Source organism: Crassostrea angulata, chromosome 3 (genome assembly GCF_025612915.1).
Source record: "Crassostrea angulata isolate pt1a10 chromosome 3, ASM2561291v2, whole genome shotgun sequence".
NCBI classification, from domain to species: domain Eukaryota; kingdom Metazoa; phylum Mollusca; class Bivalvia; order Ostreida; family Ostreidae; genus Magallana; species Magallana angulata.
Window position 1 is genome coordinate 51204031 of NC_069113.1, and position 21148 is coordinate 51225178.

At 33.8% G+C, this 21148-nt stretch overlaps 1 protein-coding gene across 1 annotated transcript; it reads left to right on the forward strand.

Moving 5' to 3' along the window:
• The first annotated feature begins 3888 nt into the window (after positions 1–3888).
• On the forward strand, positions 3889–19977 carry LOC128177701 (uncharacterized). The gene is made up of 3 exons (XM_052844524.1): positions 3889–4662; positions 15454–15679; positions 19699–19977. Exons 1-3 carry the CDS (start codon positions 4472–4474, stop codon positions 19834–19836), a joined length of 555 nt encoding a protein of 184 aa, XP_052700484.1. The 5' UTR covers positions 3889–4471; the 3' UTR covers positions 19837–19977.
• The last annotated feature ends 1171 nt before the right edge of the window (positions 19978–21148 follow it).

The window sequence follows — 21148 nt, forward strand, 5'->3', positions numbered from 1 at the left end:
ATTTGTTATAACAAATTAATAATTTGTTTTAACAAATTAATAATAGCATAGAGATATCATAGCATTGCATAGAAATCTCATATCATTGCATTTTTATACTATTTATGCTATGATATCATTGCTACGCTATGATATTTGACCCTCATTTTATGCATATCTATTACAATCTCATGCTATGCTGTGCTATGAGATTACAAGTAATGTTTCGAGATTCATAAGCATGCAATGATATGAGATTCCTTTGGAATTCTGTAAGATTCCTATGCTCTCATTCATCATAGCATAACATAACCTAGCACAGCATACCATATCATGTAATCTATAGTACTATATTAAAATAATAGACTCGAATTTTTGGTCTTTAATCGAGAAATTGGAAGAATACTGTCTTTTGTTTTATATATTTTTAAAAATCATTGGTACTTGAAGATTACCAATTTGTTTTCATTTTTTCTCAATTAAGCTTCGATGATTAATAATCAACGAAAATTCCTCATGATATGCTATAAGATCCAATCCTATGCAATGTAATTCCAATGATATGTTATCTAAATTCCATAGCATAGCATTGGAATTACATTATATACCATTGGAATCTTATAGCATATAATTTGATTCTCATTCATCATAGCATAGCATCATTTAGCGTTTTATATCAATAACATTGAATATCATTGAAATATCATAGCATATCATATGCTTTTGTTTTTATAAATTTAAATGAAATGCTTTATGAAGATATATATGATACTAGACTTTGAACTGTGCGTGCACGGGTTGACATTGCATACCGGACATTTACGAAATAGGTACATCGACACACCTTATTACTGACATTTACATAACAATTAAAGCTATAAGCCTACAATAATGCTATTAATTTCACTACACTTTCCTTAGTTTGAATAATCTGTGTCTCGGGAAAGGCCCTCACTACAGTTAAAATGTCTCCCATATACCCATACATGTAATGTAGCAGAAAATTGCAGAATCGCTCCGGAACGATTTTGGAAAAAGTTAAAGTTGCCTTGAAAATAACAGTCAAATTAATCATAAAAAAACCTTTTTGAGACTGCAAATACCTTTCAACTAAAAATTTTAATCCATAGAATGGAAGAATTCAACACCTTTTCATCAACGTACACGTATTTTCTTTGTAAAACTGGGCCTGTAGGACATTATTCATTTTTACGATAAAACATACTCTATCTTCACTCTCCTAACAAATAATTTTATAATGTAACTTTTTTGCATGTAATCAAATATTTTTTGTCATCACGAAGACAAAAGTAAGTACCTAGTTGAAATGTATATTTGTTATTTTATATTTTCTCTCATAAGAAATCATAAATATAATTATATGAACAGAATATATAGCTAACGTCCAATGAAAATTTACCAGTATTTGTATTTATTCATGAAGATGTGATATTGTGGAAACATAAACTAAAGATCCCGTTAGCGTCAATGTATTGCGCAAGCGCAAGATTGTAAAATCCAAAAATTCCAGGTGATTTCCGGGATTGATAATTGATAATTGATAATCTGTTATAACAAATTAATAATTTGTTATAACAAATAACTAATCTGTTATAACAAATTAATAAAAAAAAAAGTACTGCTGCGACCCTAATACGCTTCCGTAAAAATTCGATAAAGGCAAAACAATAGCTGAACAATATTTGAAGGTTTTGTCTAGATGTAATTATTAACTTTAAATATTTATACGTTGTATTATATTAAAAACGATGTTTTTTTAAATATGAAAGTTTCTTATGCCACAATGCAATTTAAGTCTTTATTTCTTTAAAAGTAAACAACTCTTTCATATTCTATTAAAATGCTTTGATCTGTTACAGAGAACAGATTCAATCGCCAGAGGCAATTTTGAAGAATTTATTCAGAAAAACTATATCAATTTAAAGAATGGAGAATCTTCATAGCTCAGAATACATACGATTTTTCTGTTTCAATTATATAATATAAACTAATTTTTGTCTAAAATATCCATCAGTAAGAACTACACACTTTATTCACATTACGGTCATCGACATAAAAATAATTAATTACACTATTAGTATATTACCAATACAGATATTACCGGCGTATAGAGATTTTACATGACTTGTTTTGGTAACGATATTTTTTTCATTTATCTTGTGGACTTTTTCCTTTTATATATAATCCTATTGTAAACAACGGGCATAATGTGGTGCCTGTAACATTTTACAAGTAACATTAGACAGTGTTTGATGCCCGTTTCCCAATCTGTATAGAGTAACTGGTGTAAGGCGTTGTACAGCGTTGCCTACTTTATTACATGTACGTGTTTAATATTCAAAACAATTCGCAGCTTTTCCAATTTACCTGTTACATTTATTCCGATTAAAAGGCAATAATATTTCTTACAATTTAAAAATGAAAATGGAGGGATACAAACATGAAATACATTATGTGTTAAGTGAATCTATTTGTAAGAACCATGCAGTGAGCAATTTATGATCATCTCAGATTTCTATGAAATTTAACAGAAAGTTTCAAAGGATCACTAGAACATCATTGAAGGTTATAGAATATAATGACAAAGAAAGGCAACTCTAATAAATCTATTTCTCTATTTTAACGATTTCGTTCTCTCTCTCTCTCTCTCTCTCTCTCTCTCTCTCTCTCTCTCTCTCTCTCTCTCTCTCTCTCTCTCTCTCTCTCTCTCTCTCTCTCTCACACACACACACACACACACACAAACACATATTACGCCTGACAAACATGAATCACATGTACATAGTTTATTTTACTGAATTGTCATGAAATATTTCAGACATACAGTATATATCATATATATAGCGCCCTGTATAATGCTCTATAATAATTATAACTTTCCATTGAGGTAAAGTGACACAACCAGCGTTAATGCCAAACAACAGTGAGCACTTAAAGGTCCTTCATCAATAATTGTTAAGTTTTATGAATAATTATAAATTTTTAATTAATTTATCACATTTTTATGTGAATCTAATCAAAGTCTCGCATTGCGACAGCAGAAGCTCTAGACAATCTAAAACCAGTCTGCGTCTGCAACAGCGCAAAAGTTGACAGAAAGATTAGAATAACAGCATTTTATAATGCTAATTGTATTACCCAGCTAACATATGACAGCTGGCAATTGCAGTCCATACTGCCATAATCACTGACCTTTGTATATATTTCAATTATTAAAATCTTTGACATTCTGATAAAAGAAACAACTCTCGAGAATATGATGAATTCCAACAATATACTATGTGTTGTTAAAGAAATAAATCTTGATTCTAATAAAGTGCATGTTAATTATTTATAGTGCAAAGAGACCAATTTGATTGATGAATTGTACTGTGTATTTGAAGATGATTGTATGGTACAATAACCGACACATGGGCCCCTTAGAGGAACAGTCAAAGCTGGCTCTGCACGGTTCATAGATTTAGGTTGGAAATTCATTTAAATATAGTTGTATATCTTTGTGATAATGAATCTTACCTACCAAACCTTAACAATCTGAGTAATACGAAGAATTGAGCTCACAATTTAGATATAAAGTCGTCATTCTCCGATCCTTTCGTGACGTGCAGAGTTTAAGCCAGCATAATTCAGATGATGCACCGATGTCAGTTGTTTACCCTGCATACTGTCACCCTACCCAGGTTTAAGAAGGCTTTGCTCAATGACTGCGGGACTATGCACGAGACCCACCGACCCAGCAATCCCTTTGATTGTAGGACGATCCCGACGCGTTCCTGATGCACTCTTAATCTCTGAATTATTGTATGCAAAACATTTGACATTTCAATTATTAGAAGCACAGAGAAAAAAAAAACGGTAGATACTATCGGCGTAAAGAGATTTTAGATTATTCCGCCATTGTGGGCCGTAATCTTTCGCGTCATCGCTACTTCAATACATAGTACCATACATCATTTTTATGTATTGGACATTTGTGCAGAATCAAATATTGTAAATTTCGAAACAAAAAATCCATGTTGTTGAGACGAAGGAGTAGCGGCGACCCTGTGATCAAATTAAGCTTCCGCCGCTGACGTGTGTTATGTCTACCCTGGACTATTGTCCGTGTGTATATAAATAACGACCTTGAGCCAGTCTTTGTTACTTTCTATTACATTCATTGTGACTGTGATATTAATTTAGACCAGTGTAGTTGTTGCATATGCGAGTTATTGGAATATTTTCTCTTATCACCCGCACAATAAAAACGGCTCGCCCAATACACAGTAAAGGCACTCGTGTCGACTCCTCATTCTATCAGAAGAGCGCTGCACGGTGAGCCGTATTCTGAGTGTGAGCACTGACCAGTTCCTGGCATTGTTTCTACTAATGAGTTCCTGTGGAATGGTGTGATCAAACGGAGATGCAATGTGATAGCCAATAACTCTTTTTTTATGAATAATTAAAGGTATCATGTACAAAGAGAAACATAATGGGTTGTTTGTTCTCTCGAGAGAAAACTACTGATTCCAGGGAAGTCGTTAGAGTGGACAGTGAGCGACGACCCTACTGCAACGGGATGACCTCCACGGAATTCACAGAGGAGCAAAAGCAACTGGTCAAAACAACGTGGAACATAGTCCGAGAGGACATCTCAAAAGTGGGAGTCATAACGTTTCTCAGGTTTGTCGCTAATTGTTAATTCCTAAATCAAAAACTGTTCCCAGACAATTTTATATCAAGTTTTTTTGTTTTGTTTATGAAACCTTTTAAAAAACTTCATGAGGTAAAACTATAATTTATCTTATAAATAAAAAACCCACTAAAATCAATTACTTTTTTTTCTTGTCGTATTAATAGTACGGGCATCGCTCACAAATCCTGAAGTGTTTAATTCTAAATGCGAAATACAACCGCAAGCTTAATCAAAGTTGCAGGCTGATAATACTTCATTAAAATCACAGAAATAACTTTTTCCCAGTCACTATCCGACACCGTGAGTAACAGATAGAGGATTGTTCTCTTTTTTAATATTTGCCGTCAACGAATTGATGAAATGAGGTATTAACACTGTCACAAATTGAAATTTGAAAGCACTGGCTTGATTTTTTATTATTGCTTTGCATAAGAACAGTCTGGTTGACCGCCCGTTCACTATTCTATCATGAAGCCATAAAAAGGTGATCAAGGTCCCTGTTTTTTGAAAGATAAGAAATAGAGCCGATTTTTTTCAGAAAATTGCTGGCTGTTGTAGGAAGGATTCGTCACTCTTTTTTGGCGGCTAATTTGTGTACTCAGTACAATAAACAATTTCTATTAGTCTGGTGATCAAACCCTTTTTTTCTGACATTGTTTACATAGAGCGCATTCGTCTCTCTATCGCTCTCGCAGCCGAAAACATTCGAACTTTTTACGTTACAGATGCATGCAATCACACGCTATTATCTTTTCATCAATAAGATGATCTAGCCAGCTGAGGTAAAAAAAATATTGCTTTGAATATAGTTACATCAAAGAAACAAGGAATGCATTCAAGATATATAGGTTATATATCACACTGCGTCAAATGAAAACCTTACTCATTGTCTTCAGCCTGTTACCATATCTAGTTTGTTTCGTTCTCTTTGTCCTTTTGACCAAACCCTTAGCTTGAAACAAATCGAAAATAGGTCTTTAGTTTTTTCCATATGGTTATTGGTCATAAATATCAATCACTGTATGGTGATACGGCAACCTTACGCAAAGACATATTTCGTAATCAGGCTGTTGTCTTAGAGTGCATTGACCGGCTATGGACTCTATCTCAGGGTTGGAGCTTTGATCTTACCAATAAAGGATGCATCTAACAATTACTACTTCCATGGGTTCCTGTTTAGATAATATACGTAAAATTACAAATGATTCATTAATACATAGACGGTCGCTAAAAATGATACAATTTGGTATTACTTATCTTTAAAATTGTAATTGAATTTGAGTTCATCTTATCACCTGAAAATCAGCATTGGGTTTATTCATGATGCGCGTTGGAACAGTGTTCTTTCATAAACCACAAGAGATGAGTTTATGAGAGATTTCCATTCAGAAGAATTACGAGTAACACTGGCGACATAAAAAGCTTAATTGATTCTATGCCACTACTCTGTTCGTGAGATGTATTATGAAATCACGTGATGATCATAACGAATTTTGATATCGATAAATGAGCTAGTATCGGCTGTAGTGGATCATATTGGTAACGGACCAAAGAGATCTACCAATGATAACACTCAGAGGGCAACACGTGTCAATCCATCACGTTTAAAAGTAAAGTAAGTTTGCGTATTGAACTATTTGCGCTGATATGTGGTAAAATAATAGTATGGTATGCAAATAGGGCCACTTGTGAAAACTCAACAAAAAATAACCAAACCGTCACGCTATCACAACTTTTATACCACAAGCTGTCACGCTAAACCAACTTTTACCCAACATGCCGTCACGCTGACACAACTCTGTCACAGTAACATAATTTTACCTAACGCGCAGTCAGGCAAACACAATTTCGTATACCCTGCTATTGCACGCGCTTACACAACCTGCTGTCATGCTAAAGCACCTTTTACATGAAACGCAGTCACGCTAACACAACTATATACAACTATACACAATATGCAGTAACGCTAACACAACACGCAGTAACGCTAATACAACTTTATACAACACACAGTGACCCTAACACAGCTTTACACAACACACAGTACGCCATCGCAGTGTTACAAAACACACGCGCTAAAATGCAATAATATTTACGGCGTCACGCTAGCACAACTTTACATACCACGCCATCACGCTGTCAAACAACACTTTCGCGTTTTACGCGTTTAAATGTCACGTGCGTTTTGTTCTCCCCTGTCGCCCATGTCGACTAGTGCTCAACGATTCGACTTTAACAAATGGAAGCATTTTCTAACAATTTGTCATCCGCCGCAACTCTCTTAGAATTGTCGAGCGTGAAATTACTTTTGGTTCAGCAATGTGATGTCAAAGCAAAATATAATGAGATTGTTAGAAATAAAATTTACTAACGGTTTATTTTGTTTTGGTTTTTTGGGGTAATTTTAGTTTTATACATCAACAGTATACCAAATTATACGAAAGCCCATTGAGCTCATTTTCGTAGGTAAAAAAAATATTTTTTTCGCGAATAAACGCGATATAACGCGTTAGTTTTGCAAATAAACGCGAAACTTTCGCGAATAAACGCGAAACTTTCGCGAATAAACGCGTAACTTTCGCGAATAAACGCGAAACTTTCGCGATATAACGCGAAACTTTCGCAATATAACGCATAGCTTTCGCGATATAACGCGTAAGTTTCGCGAATAAACGCGTTAGTTTCGTGAATAAACGCGAAACTTTCGCGATAAAACGCGTAGCTTTCGCGATATAACGCGTTAGTTTCGCGAATAAACGCGTTAGTTTCGCGAATAAACGCGTAACTTTCGCGAATTAACGCGAAACTATTATATCAATATTGTCATTTCATACAGAACCCATATGAAGAAAACGATGGAAAACAAACACATTTTAAGTTTTATATAATAAAATACTTATTATTCATTATTATTATAATATCCGTGTTACGTTGATTTATGAAGACAAAATTATCTTTTATGCATATAGATATTAATAAATCTGATAAAACTTTATCATAATATTTTTTTATGTTATATGTCCAAAGTAGATAATAAGTTTGAGCATCGTATTACGATTTTCAGTTGTTCGCCGACCCTGTGTTCGAACAGGCATTCATTGATGATCTTTTTCTTATAAAATTGATATAAATTTAACCGTCGCAAACCTTTTAAATCTTAGTATTAATTTTTAAATGACATATGTGATAAATTTGGAGGACGAATTTACGTCATCTAGATTTGAACAAAAGCTTGAAAATATCCATTCACAGCTTGGCTTATCTATCTGATATAAAACTAGATGTTAAGTTATGTTGCAGCGATATTATATATATTATAACGTTTTAAACAATGATATCCTTTAAATTCTAAAATGATACCTAATTAAACGTTTAATTCGAATTAAAATTGTTATTATCAAAATATGTTGCTGCCTCATTTTCAATAATACAGCGCCCATTAGAATGTGAAAAGCGCGATGCATTATGTTCTTTAAAAATCAGTACTAAGATTTTAAAGATTTCCTACGTTTTAATTTATGTTAATTTGTAAATAAGGTTAAATCTAATTCATTTACATCTTTATAGAATATTATTTTGTTTTATTTAAATTAATAAATTTATTTTCGGTAATTATTCTTCATAGGGTTTCTTCTATGTAATAACAATATTTATATTTAAGTTTCGCGTTTATTCGCGAAAGTAACGCGTTATATCGCGAAAGTTTCGCGTTTATTCGCGAAAGTTACGCGCTTATTCGCGAAAGTTTCGCGTTTATTTGCGAAAGTTACGCGTTTATTCGCGAAATTTCGCGTTTATTCGCGAAAGTTACGCGTTTATTTGCGAAAGTTTCGCGTTTATTTGCGAAAGTTACGCGTTTATTCGCGAAAGTTTTGCGTTTATTTGCGAAAGTTTCGCGTTTATTCGCGAAAGTTACGCGTTATATCGCGAAAGTTTTGCGTTTATTCGCGAAAGTTTCGCGTTTATTTGCGAAACTTACGCGTTTATTCGCGAAAAAAAAAATTTTTCACCTACGAAAATGAGCTCAATGGGCTTTCGTAAAATTAAACATTGAAAACTTGTCACAGAGAAACTTTGATCCATTTTGGTTTCATTTGATCAAGTACTTGATGAGCAATTGCCATTAATCAAGCAACTGCGCCCAAGATCCTCAGCCTCAAACCATATACAAACTAAGTGACCTTTACTTGTATTTTATAGTTAAGGAGTCTGAATGGTCAATAAATACCCATGAGATCTACCTTAAACTTTTAGATATGAATCATTTAGCAATAAACTATTTTTTTTTAAATCCAAATATTTAAGACTTTATGAACATTTCATTACATTTGTATAAAGAGGTCTTCATCTTACGGAAGTTCAGATAGTCTTAAAATGGCGACGACCATCTAATCTTCTATACAGCTTATTTCAAATTTTCCGAATTGTAATTGGGGTCTTCAATTCTACCCACATTGTGTAATTCATTACTCGCCGATCATTCACCCCACCTTGTTTTCAAAAGTAAAATACATGTTCTATGTAGCTGTATGCAATTTCTGATCTTTGTTCGAACGTTATATTATTAATTATCTGAGTAAAAATAAGTTGTCTATTTCAAACTTTTGGCTTCATGAATGTCACAAACACGCGCAGAATTTAGAAATAATGATGAGGAAGATTTCTTACTTCACTCACGTGTACGTGTACATGTACACCCGTGCAACTGTGTTTGACATTTCATTGGCTTGACAGTCGCCGTTACTATTACAATCAATTTTTGATACTGACCGATCTCATAGACTATGGTATAATATGTATTATTCAGATATTCTATTAAATTGATTTGACGGCGGTTGAGTACGGATTCCTATCATAACGCATCCCCAATAAGTAAAGACAAGGCAATACACTGCCGCTGATCTCTGACGTAAAACTGACGTAAAACCTTTGCCTTACGTGTACCATATTACTTAGTGGCTTTTTATCTACATGTATATAATCTGTTATTTAGATGTATATTTTATTATATTTTACAGTATATGGTGTATTTATAAATAACGCTGATTTTAAATATGATGGTTTGTTCTTTGCTAAAGGAATGGATGAAATAGAACAAATCGACGCGCTTCTACATTGATGCATTTAAATGATAATAATTGTTATCATTAGTATGTGGTTTTAATTTTAATTAGTAACTAATTAAGGGGGCGATGAAGATTTTTTTTAAATCGTACACAGATTATTTCGCATATGATACGTCCAACATGCAATATATCATTATTTATTTGTTCATGTAAACATGTAAATTATTTATGGCGACATACTTGTTATGTATATGTCGACATGCAGCCTATCTATGTCGACATGCGGCTTATTATGTTGACTTACCACTTATTAGTTTTAGCATGCACCATATTCAGCATCAACATGCACATTATTTATTCAACATGCAACTAGGGAAAAATAATTTTTAAGAGAAAATGTAAACCTTAGATATCTTATATGTCAATATAAGCAAGGTGTATGCATTAATTTCATGCTAATAAAATGAATTTGCATGTCAACATAAAGATGTCGATATGAACAAGTAGTACCGTGCGCGTTACTAGTCACTTGTTGGCAATGTTTTAGGACTTAATGAAATCTCTCTCTCTCTCTCTGCTTACATGTCATTATACATATATTGCATGCTGAAATAAATGTATTGCGTGTTACAAATGTTTTGCACGTTCGATACAATCTTTAGTGAAATAACTTGATCATTGTTGTAGGGGGTGTACACCATAATAAATAAATCAAATGCCTGCACAAAAAACGGTAGATATATTGCACGGTTCCTTTTCTCCCTCAAGCATCCTCTGTAGACTGTTAATGTAAGCAGTCCCATAGTAATGAAACAGAACGCTCTCTTAGATAATGCTCATCGTTAAAAATGAGGTAGCGGGGAGCTTATTAAGTAATATTGAAATTCAAATATTGATTTTAATCACTGGACACACAGAGTTTTTACACTGTCTCTAAAATACAATACAAAATGGATATTAGCACGTTTTGATCTCAGCAGAATATTTTGATTGGACATTATGACTAATGTGACTCCAGTTATCAATTAAGGTTAGAATGTTGTAGATAGAAACATAGACATCCACTTAGAACTTAGTGCTATTCCTAAAAAAAACAGATTGCATTTACTCAGTTACTCAGTTTCAAATCTACCTGTCATCTTCCAAAGTCAAAGGTCTCTGAGAAACTCTTGACTTGGGAAGATGACTATTTGAATATGTACGTGTTCATCTTCCCAATTCAAGGGTTTCTGATCCGCTCCGCTCTACATGATAAACTCTTGACTTGGGAAGATGGTGCATTTACTCATTTCATTATTAATAGTTTTAATTGCCTTTAACCGCATTGCTAGAAGTGTTCAGGTCATAAAGTGTTCAGGTCACAAAGTGGCAACGTTTATCGAACATGTTTTGGGTTTGTTTTTTGATTTTCAAATAAATAATGTGAACAATTATAAATGGTGTAATTTACTTCGCCTACCTCACTTTATATGGATCTAAGGAGAAAGAAATGTATATACATGTATCAACAATATTACATGTACTTTCTTTACAAAGAAGCAGTCTTTGCGGAAAAAAGATACACAACCCCCTGAAACAAATTCGGATGAGTATAGGATTTTTTGAAAATGTGCATGATATATTATTTATGTATTCATGTATTTTGTTTCTGACATTTCAAAATGCTAAAATCATGATTACGATTTCGGTCATTCTGTTTTAGATCTTCCCTTGCTGTGTGCTACGATAACACTTGTTTGGTGTAAGAAACATTGATAAAAGATTCATTCTACGATCGAGCAGCTGGTTAAAAGCTAACAAAAAGTATTAAATAATTCAAAACTTGCATCCGGTTTTATCGTCAAATTAAATCTTTTGTTCTCTTGATTGATTTCACCGCTTTCGCTATTTAAGATGGATCGATGCTGAGTGAATTAAACATTGGAGCCTAAGTGTAATGTAGAATTCCCATGCATTGGTCTCAGATACCTCACGTTGTGTATTGAATCAAGCAATGCTTCCTTTTATTTGAATGTTTGAGAAAAACAAGTTCATACAAAGATCCGGGGGAATCCCCCGATTGAAGGAATCTTGTTTGTTCTTAGGGTTGAAAGGTTTGTTAACCCTTTTAGAATAAAATTTACTGAGGAACAATATTCTTAAATATACATTTTGAGAGAGAGAAAAATACACGAGTAATCTTATACTTTAGTTAAATAATGGGGAAAGATAGTTCCAATTTCCAACACTGAACTTGTTCAAAATTACACCTTTATATAATGCTTTCCCCAATACTGTTTCATTGATTTGTTTTGTCAAGGAAAAAAATGATGGGTTTGGGGGGGGGGGGGGGTCGCCTCATCACATATCTTGTTTCTAAAGACAAACGAAAATAAATGGTCCAGTTATCCATTTTCAAATTGGAATGTAAACAGAGCAGCGTCCTATCGGGCAGGATGACGGCTTCATTGGGTAAACATATCGCAGCGCCCGTAACGTACAGACGTTTTTAGAAAGTCTAGCCTCTCAGAAACCTAATTGGGCCCGATCAAAGTATTAGCGCGCTGTTAAAATGTTCCTCCGCGTAACAAAATCATTAAGTCATTTAGGGACGCAACAAGAATATGACAAGCAATCGTCTATCTGTCCAGTGTCCAATCTCTGCAGTGGGTGGCCCGTCCTTGACAACTGCCAAAAACCGCGAAACCGTCTGACAAGTTACAAACAGTTCACGATTCAATGTGCTCAAATATTGCATATTTACTCCAATATGTCTAGAAATCTTACATTAACATATTACATGCCTAGACATTTTACATTAACGAAATCTTACATTAAAAGAGTCGGATGGCCGTAGCCGTTTTTAGTCAATATTATTATTTTTTATAAGAAGAGCTCTATATTAAGATAAGGGAACATTCAGCCCCCTCCTAACATCCCCCTCCCCCTAAAGGTCCAGAACCAGACCTTTATCATTCAGTTACTTGAGCTTATTACACGTAATAAAAAATCGTGTAGTTTTTCGTGATACGATTTATAGCATTGCTAGTTTAGTGCGCACACGACTTTTTTGTTTACTATTTTTAAGACAAAAAAAGGCAAAACACTAATCTATATAGAGATGGACCCCCCCCCCCCCCCCCCGCTGAAAACGCAGACTTATTACATGATATGAAAACCATAAACGTTTACAGAGTCGAGGGGGTGCAATAAAAACTGATATGGCCCACCCCACCCCAATGAAATATTAATAGATCCGCCCTCTCTTGCGAATAGACTTGTTAAGTACTTAGTTACTTTATTAACTTAGTTGCTACTCAGTTAACTACTAAACCTTATAAACAAAATCATACTGTCCAATGTCAGCGGTCGAATAAAAGTCCTATACTATGTGAATTGTAAGGAAAGATCATTTTCAATTTTTGATTGAGGTTCAAAATTGTTTGAAACTAGTTCATATGATTTAACTTATAATGGTCCTCTTGTACTTTATTTAAAATTGATTATGTCGTTTAATGTAACCTTATAGAACGTGCAATATCGTTTGGCATTTAACTGATTACATGGTATCATCAACTCTGTACCAAAATATCTGCCAGGAAAATGTGAAAGCCATTAACATTTCGAAACTATTAAAAAGCAAACAGTTAATACATCCTGATTTGTTTAACTGCCTTTAATATCACATAACCTCATATAATATGGAAGACCAACATCATCTCAAAGTGAGGCCCGCATTTTGTTGAATTGATACACTATATACAAATAACTTGTTGGCAATCGGCAAGGGACTTCAAGTGTCCTTGTTGAGACCGTTATATGTCAGAGAACGAACCAGAATTAGCACGTGACAAGTAACAAACAACCCTAGACAATCTCTATGTATACACCGGTGTCTACAGCCATTGGTAGAATTCAATAGCCGACCGCATGTAAGTGATAAACCATATAACTAAGAAATGTTGAGGTGGACAACATGGAAACAGTCATTGTAATAACTCTCTACTACAAACACATCCTATTAATTTTAGTTTATTACATGTAGCATATGCAATTGTCCCTTTAGTGGTTTCTCAAATATTTTTGTCCTTTGTTGACCTTGGCTTTTGACGTCATGTTTTGGCCGAAGTATAGCCTTCATATCATTATTACCAGAGCTGCGTTCAAGATCGTAGCAGCTAGCCTAGCCACTAGTTCATAGATATCTAGGTCTATTGAACGAACCGCTAGGTTAGCCGCTAGGTGTCAGTTTTGTAGTTGGAAATATTCAACTTAAGACTTATTACATCGACATTATTTGTTAATTTCAAGCGGAAATAATCATGTTTAAATTCATTATAACTTAAACATGTTAAAGGATGAATAAGGTATCACTAAAGAAATAGATTTCATGTTTGTTACAAAGTGGTAACTAAGGTGGCCATCTTGAATTTGATGCTTAGCATAAAATATTTAAGCTACGAATATCTACCTAGCGGCTAGGCTAGCTTACAGTTCAACTACGTAGCCCTACGTAGCAGCTACGATCTTAAACGCAGCCCAGCAATCTTATTTCTAAGGGTGTAATAGTGTATGGAACTGGAAATGAAGGTAAGTCGGACCGGTTCTGTGATTGACTTTGCGGTAAGACGCGTTCTAAATCTCGAACACAAAGTTTGCTTTCCACCCAAACAAGTGCATCTGTACTAAAAGTGGACTACTTATATTGTATACCCCTATAAGAGTATAAAAAATATTGCACAGGCATGCAATAGTGTGGGTCATAACAATCTAAATTAACGCATTGACTTTGTTGATAGGAAAACTGTTGAAAATATGACGACAAACTGCTAAAGAGTGAATCGGTAAGATAATAAGGCTATTGGGAAAGGGGGCATTTCGTTAATTGACAATTTTAACGTCATAAACACGCTAATAAAGTTTCAAGCATTGGTATGTGTAGTACAATACATGTTATTTTCAGATCACTTGTATCCATACTTGAAAAAGTTCTTATGAGAAATTATCGCAAATATGTCTCAGTAGCAACATGAATCATTGTTAAATTATCAAGCGTTACTTTAAAGTAAAACATATGCTAAAACATTGAGTCGAGCTATCTAAATAAATGAATGATATTTATTATTTACAGTGGTCACGTACAAAATAGATATGCATGCTAAGTTCATTGATTACTGCAGGTCAATTTATATCAGTGCTCTGTAAGTGTTGATTTGAATTCACGACTCTATACTACGACTGGCTGTTTGATTACAATCCACGACCCTTTATAACGACAGATTGTTTGATTACAATTCACGACCCTATACTATGACAGGTTGTTGATTACAATTCACGACCCTTTATTAAGACAGGCTGTTTGATTACAATTCACGACCCTTTACTACGACAGGCTGTTTCATTACAATTCACGACCCTTTACTACGACAGGTTGTTTGGTTACATTTCACGACCCTTTACTACGACAGGTTGTTTGATTACATTCACGATCCTTTGCTACGACAGGATGTTTGATTAGAACGCACGATCCGTTACTACGACAGTTTGTTTTATTACAATTCACGACCCTTTACTACGATAGGTTGTTTGGTTAGAATTCACGACTCTTTACTACGACAGGTTGTTTGATCAGAATCCACGACCTTTTACCACGACAGGTTGTTTGATTAGAATCTACGACCCTTTACTATGACAGGTCGATTGAATACAACTCACGACCCCTTTCTACGACAGGTTGTTTGAGAAGTTCCCGGATGTCCAGGACTTGTTTGTACCATTCCGGGGTCTGAACTCGGAGGAACTACGTCAGAACGTGGGGCTCCGTGAGCACGGCATGAGGGTGATGGGGACCATCGAGAAGTGTATCACGAGGATAGACCAGCCCGACAAATTGACATCCATGCTGGAGAGCCTCGGGGAGAAACACGTCGTGTTCGACACAAAGATCGAGTATTTTGATGTAAGTTTATTTATGAACGTTAATCTACTTAACTTCAAGTAAGTTTTTGTTTAAACACAATGACTTAGTATTTTAATGTAAATTTATGTTTGAAGATATTGATCGAGTATTCTGAGTTGAGTTAAGTTGATATATTTAATTGTTATACTTTCATGTTAAATACTGAAATCTGATTGGTTAAGACGCAGTTAATAATATTTACTATTACCCTCAGCGTTAGCAACGCACTTGGCAACGGGTAACATTAAAAAATGTTACATGCGCGAAAATTATGCGCGTACGGTTCGCTGTAGAATTCACGTTATTCCTATATTTAAAAGCAGTAAAATTTTCTTAAAAATTTTAAAAAAGACATTCAGTATAACAAAATAAATAGTGCCTGTTTGGGAGGATAACAGTTGAAATTGACACCCCTCGAAAACCATTGTCAACCTCCGCTTCGCGTCGGTTGACAATGGTTTTCTCGGGGTGTCAATTTCAACTGTTACCCTCCCAAACAGGCACTATTTATATAGTATCAAGATTGTTTGAACACAAATATCTGGTATTTTGACGTAAATTTTTGTTTAAAGATGAAGTATTTTACCTAAAGTTATATTTGATGAAGTATTTTGACGTAAATCTATATTCGGACTCAAAGATGTTTTTACGTAAGTTTATGTTTGAATTTAACGATCCTATATATTTTAACGTAAATGGCATTTTAACAAATGTTTATTAATGAAAAATGAAATCTATTATTTTGACATATGTTTATAAAAGAACACTGAATTCTAGCACTTTGGTGTATGTTTATAAATGAACACAGAAATATAGCATTTTGGTGTATGTTTATAAATAAACACAGAAATCTAGCATCTATACTACCATATTAAAGTAATAGACTCCAATTAATTTTCGCTTATTAATAATCAACGAAAATTCCTCAAGAAATCCCGGAAATCATCTGGATTTTTTTTATTTTACAATCTTGCGCTTGCGCAATACAATCACGCTAACGGGATCTTTAGTTTATGTTTCCACAATATCATATTTGCATGAATAAACTCAGAAAAGATAATACAATTACTGGTACATTTTCATGGGAAATTTGCTTTATATTCTGTTCATATATATATTATATATTAATGATTTCTTATGAGAGAAAGTATAAAATAACAAATAAACATTTCAACTAAGTACATGTACTTATACTTACTCTTGTTTTCGTGATGACAAAAAATGATTGATTACATGCCAAAAAAAATCACATTATATTTCTTAGGAGAGTGAAGATAGAATATGTTTTATCGTAAAAATGAATAATGTCCTACAGACCCAGTTTTACGATAGAATGCGTTCCGTGTATTGTCTCTGTAGGAAAAAAAAATACGTGTACGTTGGTGGAAAGTGTTAAATTCTTCCATTATATGTATTAAAATTTTTAGATGAAAGCTATTTACAGTCTCAAAAAGGTTTATTTTGATGAATTTGACTATTATTTTCAAGGCAACTTCATTAATTTTCTCCAAAACCGTTCCGGAGCGATTCTGCAATTTTATGCTACATTACGGGTACATGTGTATAGAAGGCATTCTAACTGTGGTGAGGGCCTTTCCCGAGACACGGTTAGATTATTCAAACTAAGGAAAGTGTAGTGAAATTGATAGCATTATTGTTGGCTTATAGCTTTGTTATGTAAATGTCAATAATACGGTGTATCGATGTATCTATTTCGAAAATGTCCGATATGCAATGTCAACACGTGCAGTCTAGTTTTAACGTAAGTTTATGTTGGAACTTGTTAAACTTTATGCTTATTCGAAAATTTCGGCGTACTTTTATATATGACTCAAATATCAAGTATTTTAACTAAGTATGCATTTAATTCAAAGATCGGTATTTTAAGGTAGGGACACAAAACTCGAAGATTTTGACGTAATTTAACATAACACATTTAATCTAAAGATCGAGTAATCGAGTAATTTGATGTATTCATTCGACACATCCGGCGTTTCGACCTAGGCACACATATTAACTGGATCATACTTTTTTCAATGCTGTTATATGAAGAGTAATGAAGTTGTAGACGTATAAATACCCATTTTTGAATTTAATTTTTTATGACGTTCGAGCACAAGAATGGGAAATATTAAGTAAGAATACCAATGTCACAGATATCTGTTTGTTTGATGGAAATTTATATTTGACACTAAAACAATGAGGAATATGTTTGAATAAAGAATTTGATTACATATATTTTGGCTTTATTACACTTTTGAAACAAGTACTTAGTATTTTGACGTGAGGTTGTATACGTAGACATTTGACGTAAAAACTGTACTATATAGTGTTAAAAATGACGTTTATTTTATTATTCAATTTAATTGAATTTGTGAAAAAAAATTGCTATATTATTAACCATTCAATTCAAACGAAAACCATATAACTAATTTTAACGGAAGACGTCAAACATTTTTTTTTATTTTGAAAAATCTCAAATATCCGACAACTGTATGCATTCACTCATTACTTACTCGAACCGAGAGCAATGCATGCAACAGAACAAATATAACGGAAAAGTTGATACTGGAGCGCGGAGTCGATAAAACGAATGTTATGTAACGACTGTTTGACTAAGAAATTGCCTTTACGAAAGTGTTGACACGCACGATTTCAATAATGTCAATGCTGAATTACATCAAACAATGAAAGGAAATCTGACCTTTAAAAATCTGTTACTTTTTTTTCATTTAGTGCAGTCGTGGTCAATCGCGTAGATTTCATTCTACGTTATTGCTTTTATGGCTGCATCTGTAGTAATAACACGGGTTTCTGAAGGATGCTATCACAATACGCATATTTGGTAGTCACTAGTACCATTATGATAGAACATAAATATAAACTTAAATACAAACTTGAGTATTCTTTTACAAACTTTATGATTAATTTTAGCTCACCTGAACTGAAGACACAAGTAACTTGAAGTAAGCGAAACTATATGCCGTGTTGTGGCCACAAATAGAGCTCAGAGTTTTATAAATGTATGGAAGGTTAATTGTCTCTCAGGTGAGCGTTGTGACCCATGGGCCGCTATATGAGATGACAGTTAGACGTCCGACAGTGTTCAAAATATGATGTAATACCAGTATATTGTAGATTGACCTGTGACCACCTTGCACATGAATCAAGCGTGTAAACTACTCTTTAAATTTTGAAATTATCTTTGTCTTCATCGCTTTTTTTTTTAGTTTTGTTTTGTTTCTTGATTGTTGCTTTTTTGTAGATCTGTGTTAATTTCACAGCCCGTAGAAAATTAAAAAAAATAAAATTCGAGAAGAATTAGCATTATTTCAAAAACTTTTTTTTTTGGAATTTTTGATGGCTATTCAAGTTAAAACATGCACCTGTACTGGATAAACCAATCGAAACAACTGTAAAGAGATTTTTACTACTTTATAGGTACAGAACTGGGGTTTTATTTATAGAATTGTTGAGCCTTGCCAACAGTCATACAATTTTCATTCTATCAAAAGTGCACACAATTACACATAATGACAGTCAATCATAAACAACATTTTAAAGGGGGTATTGTAATTATGAACTGTAAGGGCTCTGTTTGCATACATCATTGCAGTTCCTAATGTTGTGGTCATTTGAACTTATTGTTTATCACTTATCTTTTCATTTTGATATTTGTAATTTTTTTAAAAATAATCCAATGAGAACAATTGCGTGTATGGTGTTATGAACGCAACAAGTGGTTGTACATATAAGTAAGAGTGCAATCTGTATGCAAAGTCGCGAACATACACGTAGGATAAATGGAACGGACCGTGGAACAAACTACATGTATATTGTAGATTATCAAAGTTAACCTATATATTGAACCTGTGTTATAGATACTAATACATCTACAGTAAAGTGTTGTCGCAACTGAGTTTCGTCATTACACTAGATGATCATTCAGTTTGTTTAAAAAATATTCTGGAAACAGACTTTTCATTTAAATTTGCACTTTTTTGTTGTTTTCTTTGTAGTTATTGTCACCTCAGTTGATACAAGCCATTAAGCCGGCCATTGGTGATCAGTGGACTCCCAGCGTGGAGCAAGCTTGGAATAACTTTTTATTGTACATAACGGGAATCATGAAGGGCGCTATGTTACAAGGGACGTGATTGGTTGCTCTGTCATGCAAATTGTTCATTTTTTCGGTTTTTATTTTTTACATAATTTGAGTAGTACGAATCGCATTTGTAGATATTGTGTGAGAGGGACTATATATGTAGAAGAATCTTCTGCAATTAATAAATAAAAATAGAGACATTACCAAAATCAATTTGTTGTGTAATATCTGATGTTGCGTAGCAACTGGACAACGGAAATATCAAGATGGCCGGATAGCGTGATGCGCTCTACCCTCGTTCCTTGGCGGTGAAACATTGAATGGCGCCGAAACTCGCAAAGTCTGGCGTATACGTCAATCTCCATCATTTCTTATGATTAATGTGTTCCATTACCCGTGGCTAAATCGCGTTCAAGCTAATGAAGATAGTTTAATCTGTATTACTGCAGAATTAAGATTAAAAGCTAGAAGCACAGGCAGCGTTTAGATAAACTTTATTTTTACATCAAAGTCCTCACTTCATATAAAATTAATTACTTTACACCTTGGAGCACCCATCTCTACCGGCAGTGTATCAACGTTGTTTATGTTGGCTATTTTCTGAAGAATGCATAAGATAAAGGTGACGCAATTCGCCACTTCCTCTGTTTATAAATTCGTTCAAATCCCCGCTTTTCGATAACGTCTACCGTATTGTTTCAGGTAGCGATTATTTGCTCGGGTTAATAGTGTCTGTAAACCAAAACTGAGGCAGATATCGTTAATGTTTAATAAATGGCAAAATTTGACGTGGAATAGACTAGAGTTCCCGGTGCGTTTGGTGCTTTAACTGCAGTACATATCTGCACACATGCAAGATTTCCTCTCAACATACGGTGATTTATGACTAAAACAAAGCAAAATTTTTAAGTTTACGAACTACTTTTTCGGGTTTGCTGATGAGATGCTAATTGATATAAATACAGATGCTGTAAGAATAGCATAACGGCCCGATAAGTTCACGAATGTTTGTATCATGTCTACATCTCGTCGCAAACAGACTCATGCTGATCTAAACGGAAGGTTTCTGCATTTAACACACAAAAACCTTTGTATAAACAACGATTATTAAATAAACGGGTCTGTTTTCTAAGCAAGCTGAACTTAGAAACGGTACTCCAAATGTCTTCACTTGCATGATCTTGCATTATAAATTATATAAATTAAAATAAAAAGAAACAGCATCTTTAATCCAGACATTTTAAAAAGTTATGGCAAATTTTCTCTTCTGATGCATTAACACTGCAAGTTTTTTTTATTTTTCATATAAAATCCAAATAGATAATAATCATACAAACCATAATTCATATGCATACATGTGGTTA

Excerpts from the sequence above, each read along its gene's own strand:
- LOC128177701 (XM_052844524.1), top strand. The coding sequence starts at position 4,472 with ATGGGTTGTTTGTTCTCTCGAGAGAAAACTACTGATTCCAGGGAAGTC. Across the intron at positions 4,663-15,453 it reads GGAGTCATAACGTTTCTCAG|GTTGTTTGAGAAGTTCCCGG; the intron begins GTTTGTCGCTAA and ends TTTCTACGACAG. Across the intron at positions 15,680-19,698 it reads CAAAGATCGAGTATTTTGAT|TTATTGTCACCTCAGTTGAT; the intron begins GTAAGTTTATTT and ends TTTTCTTTGTAG.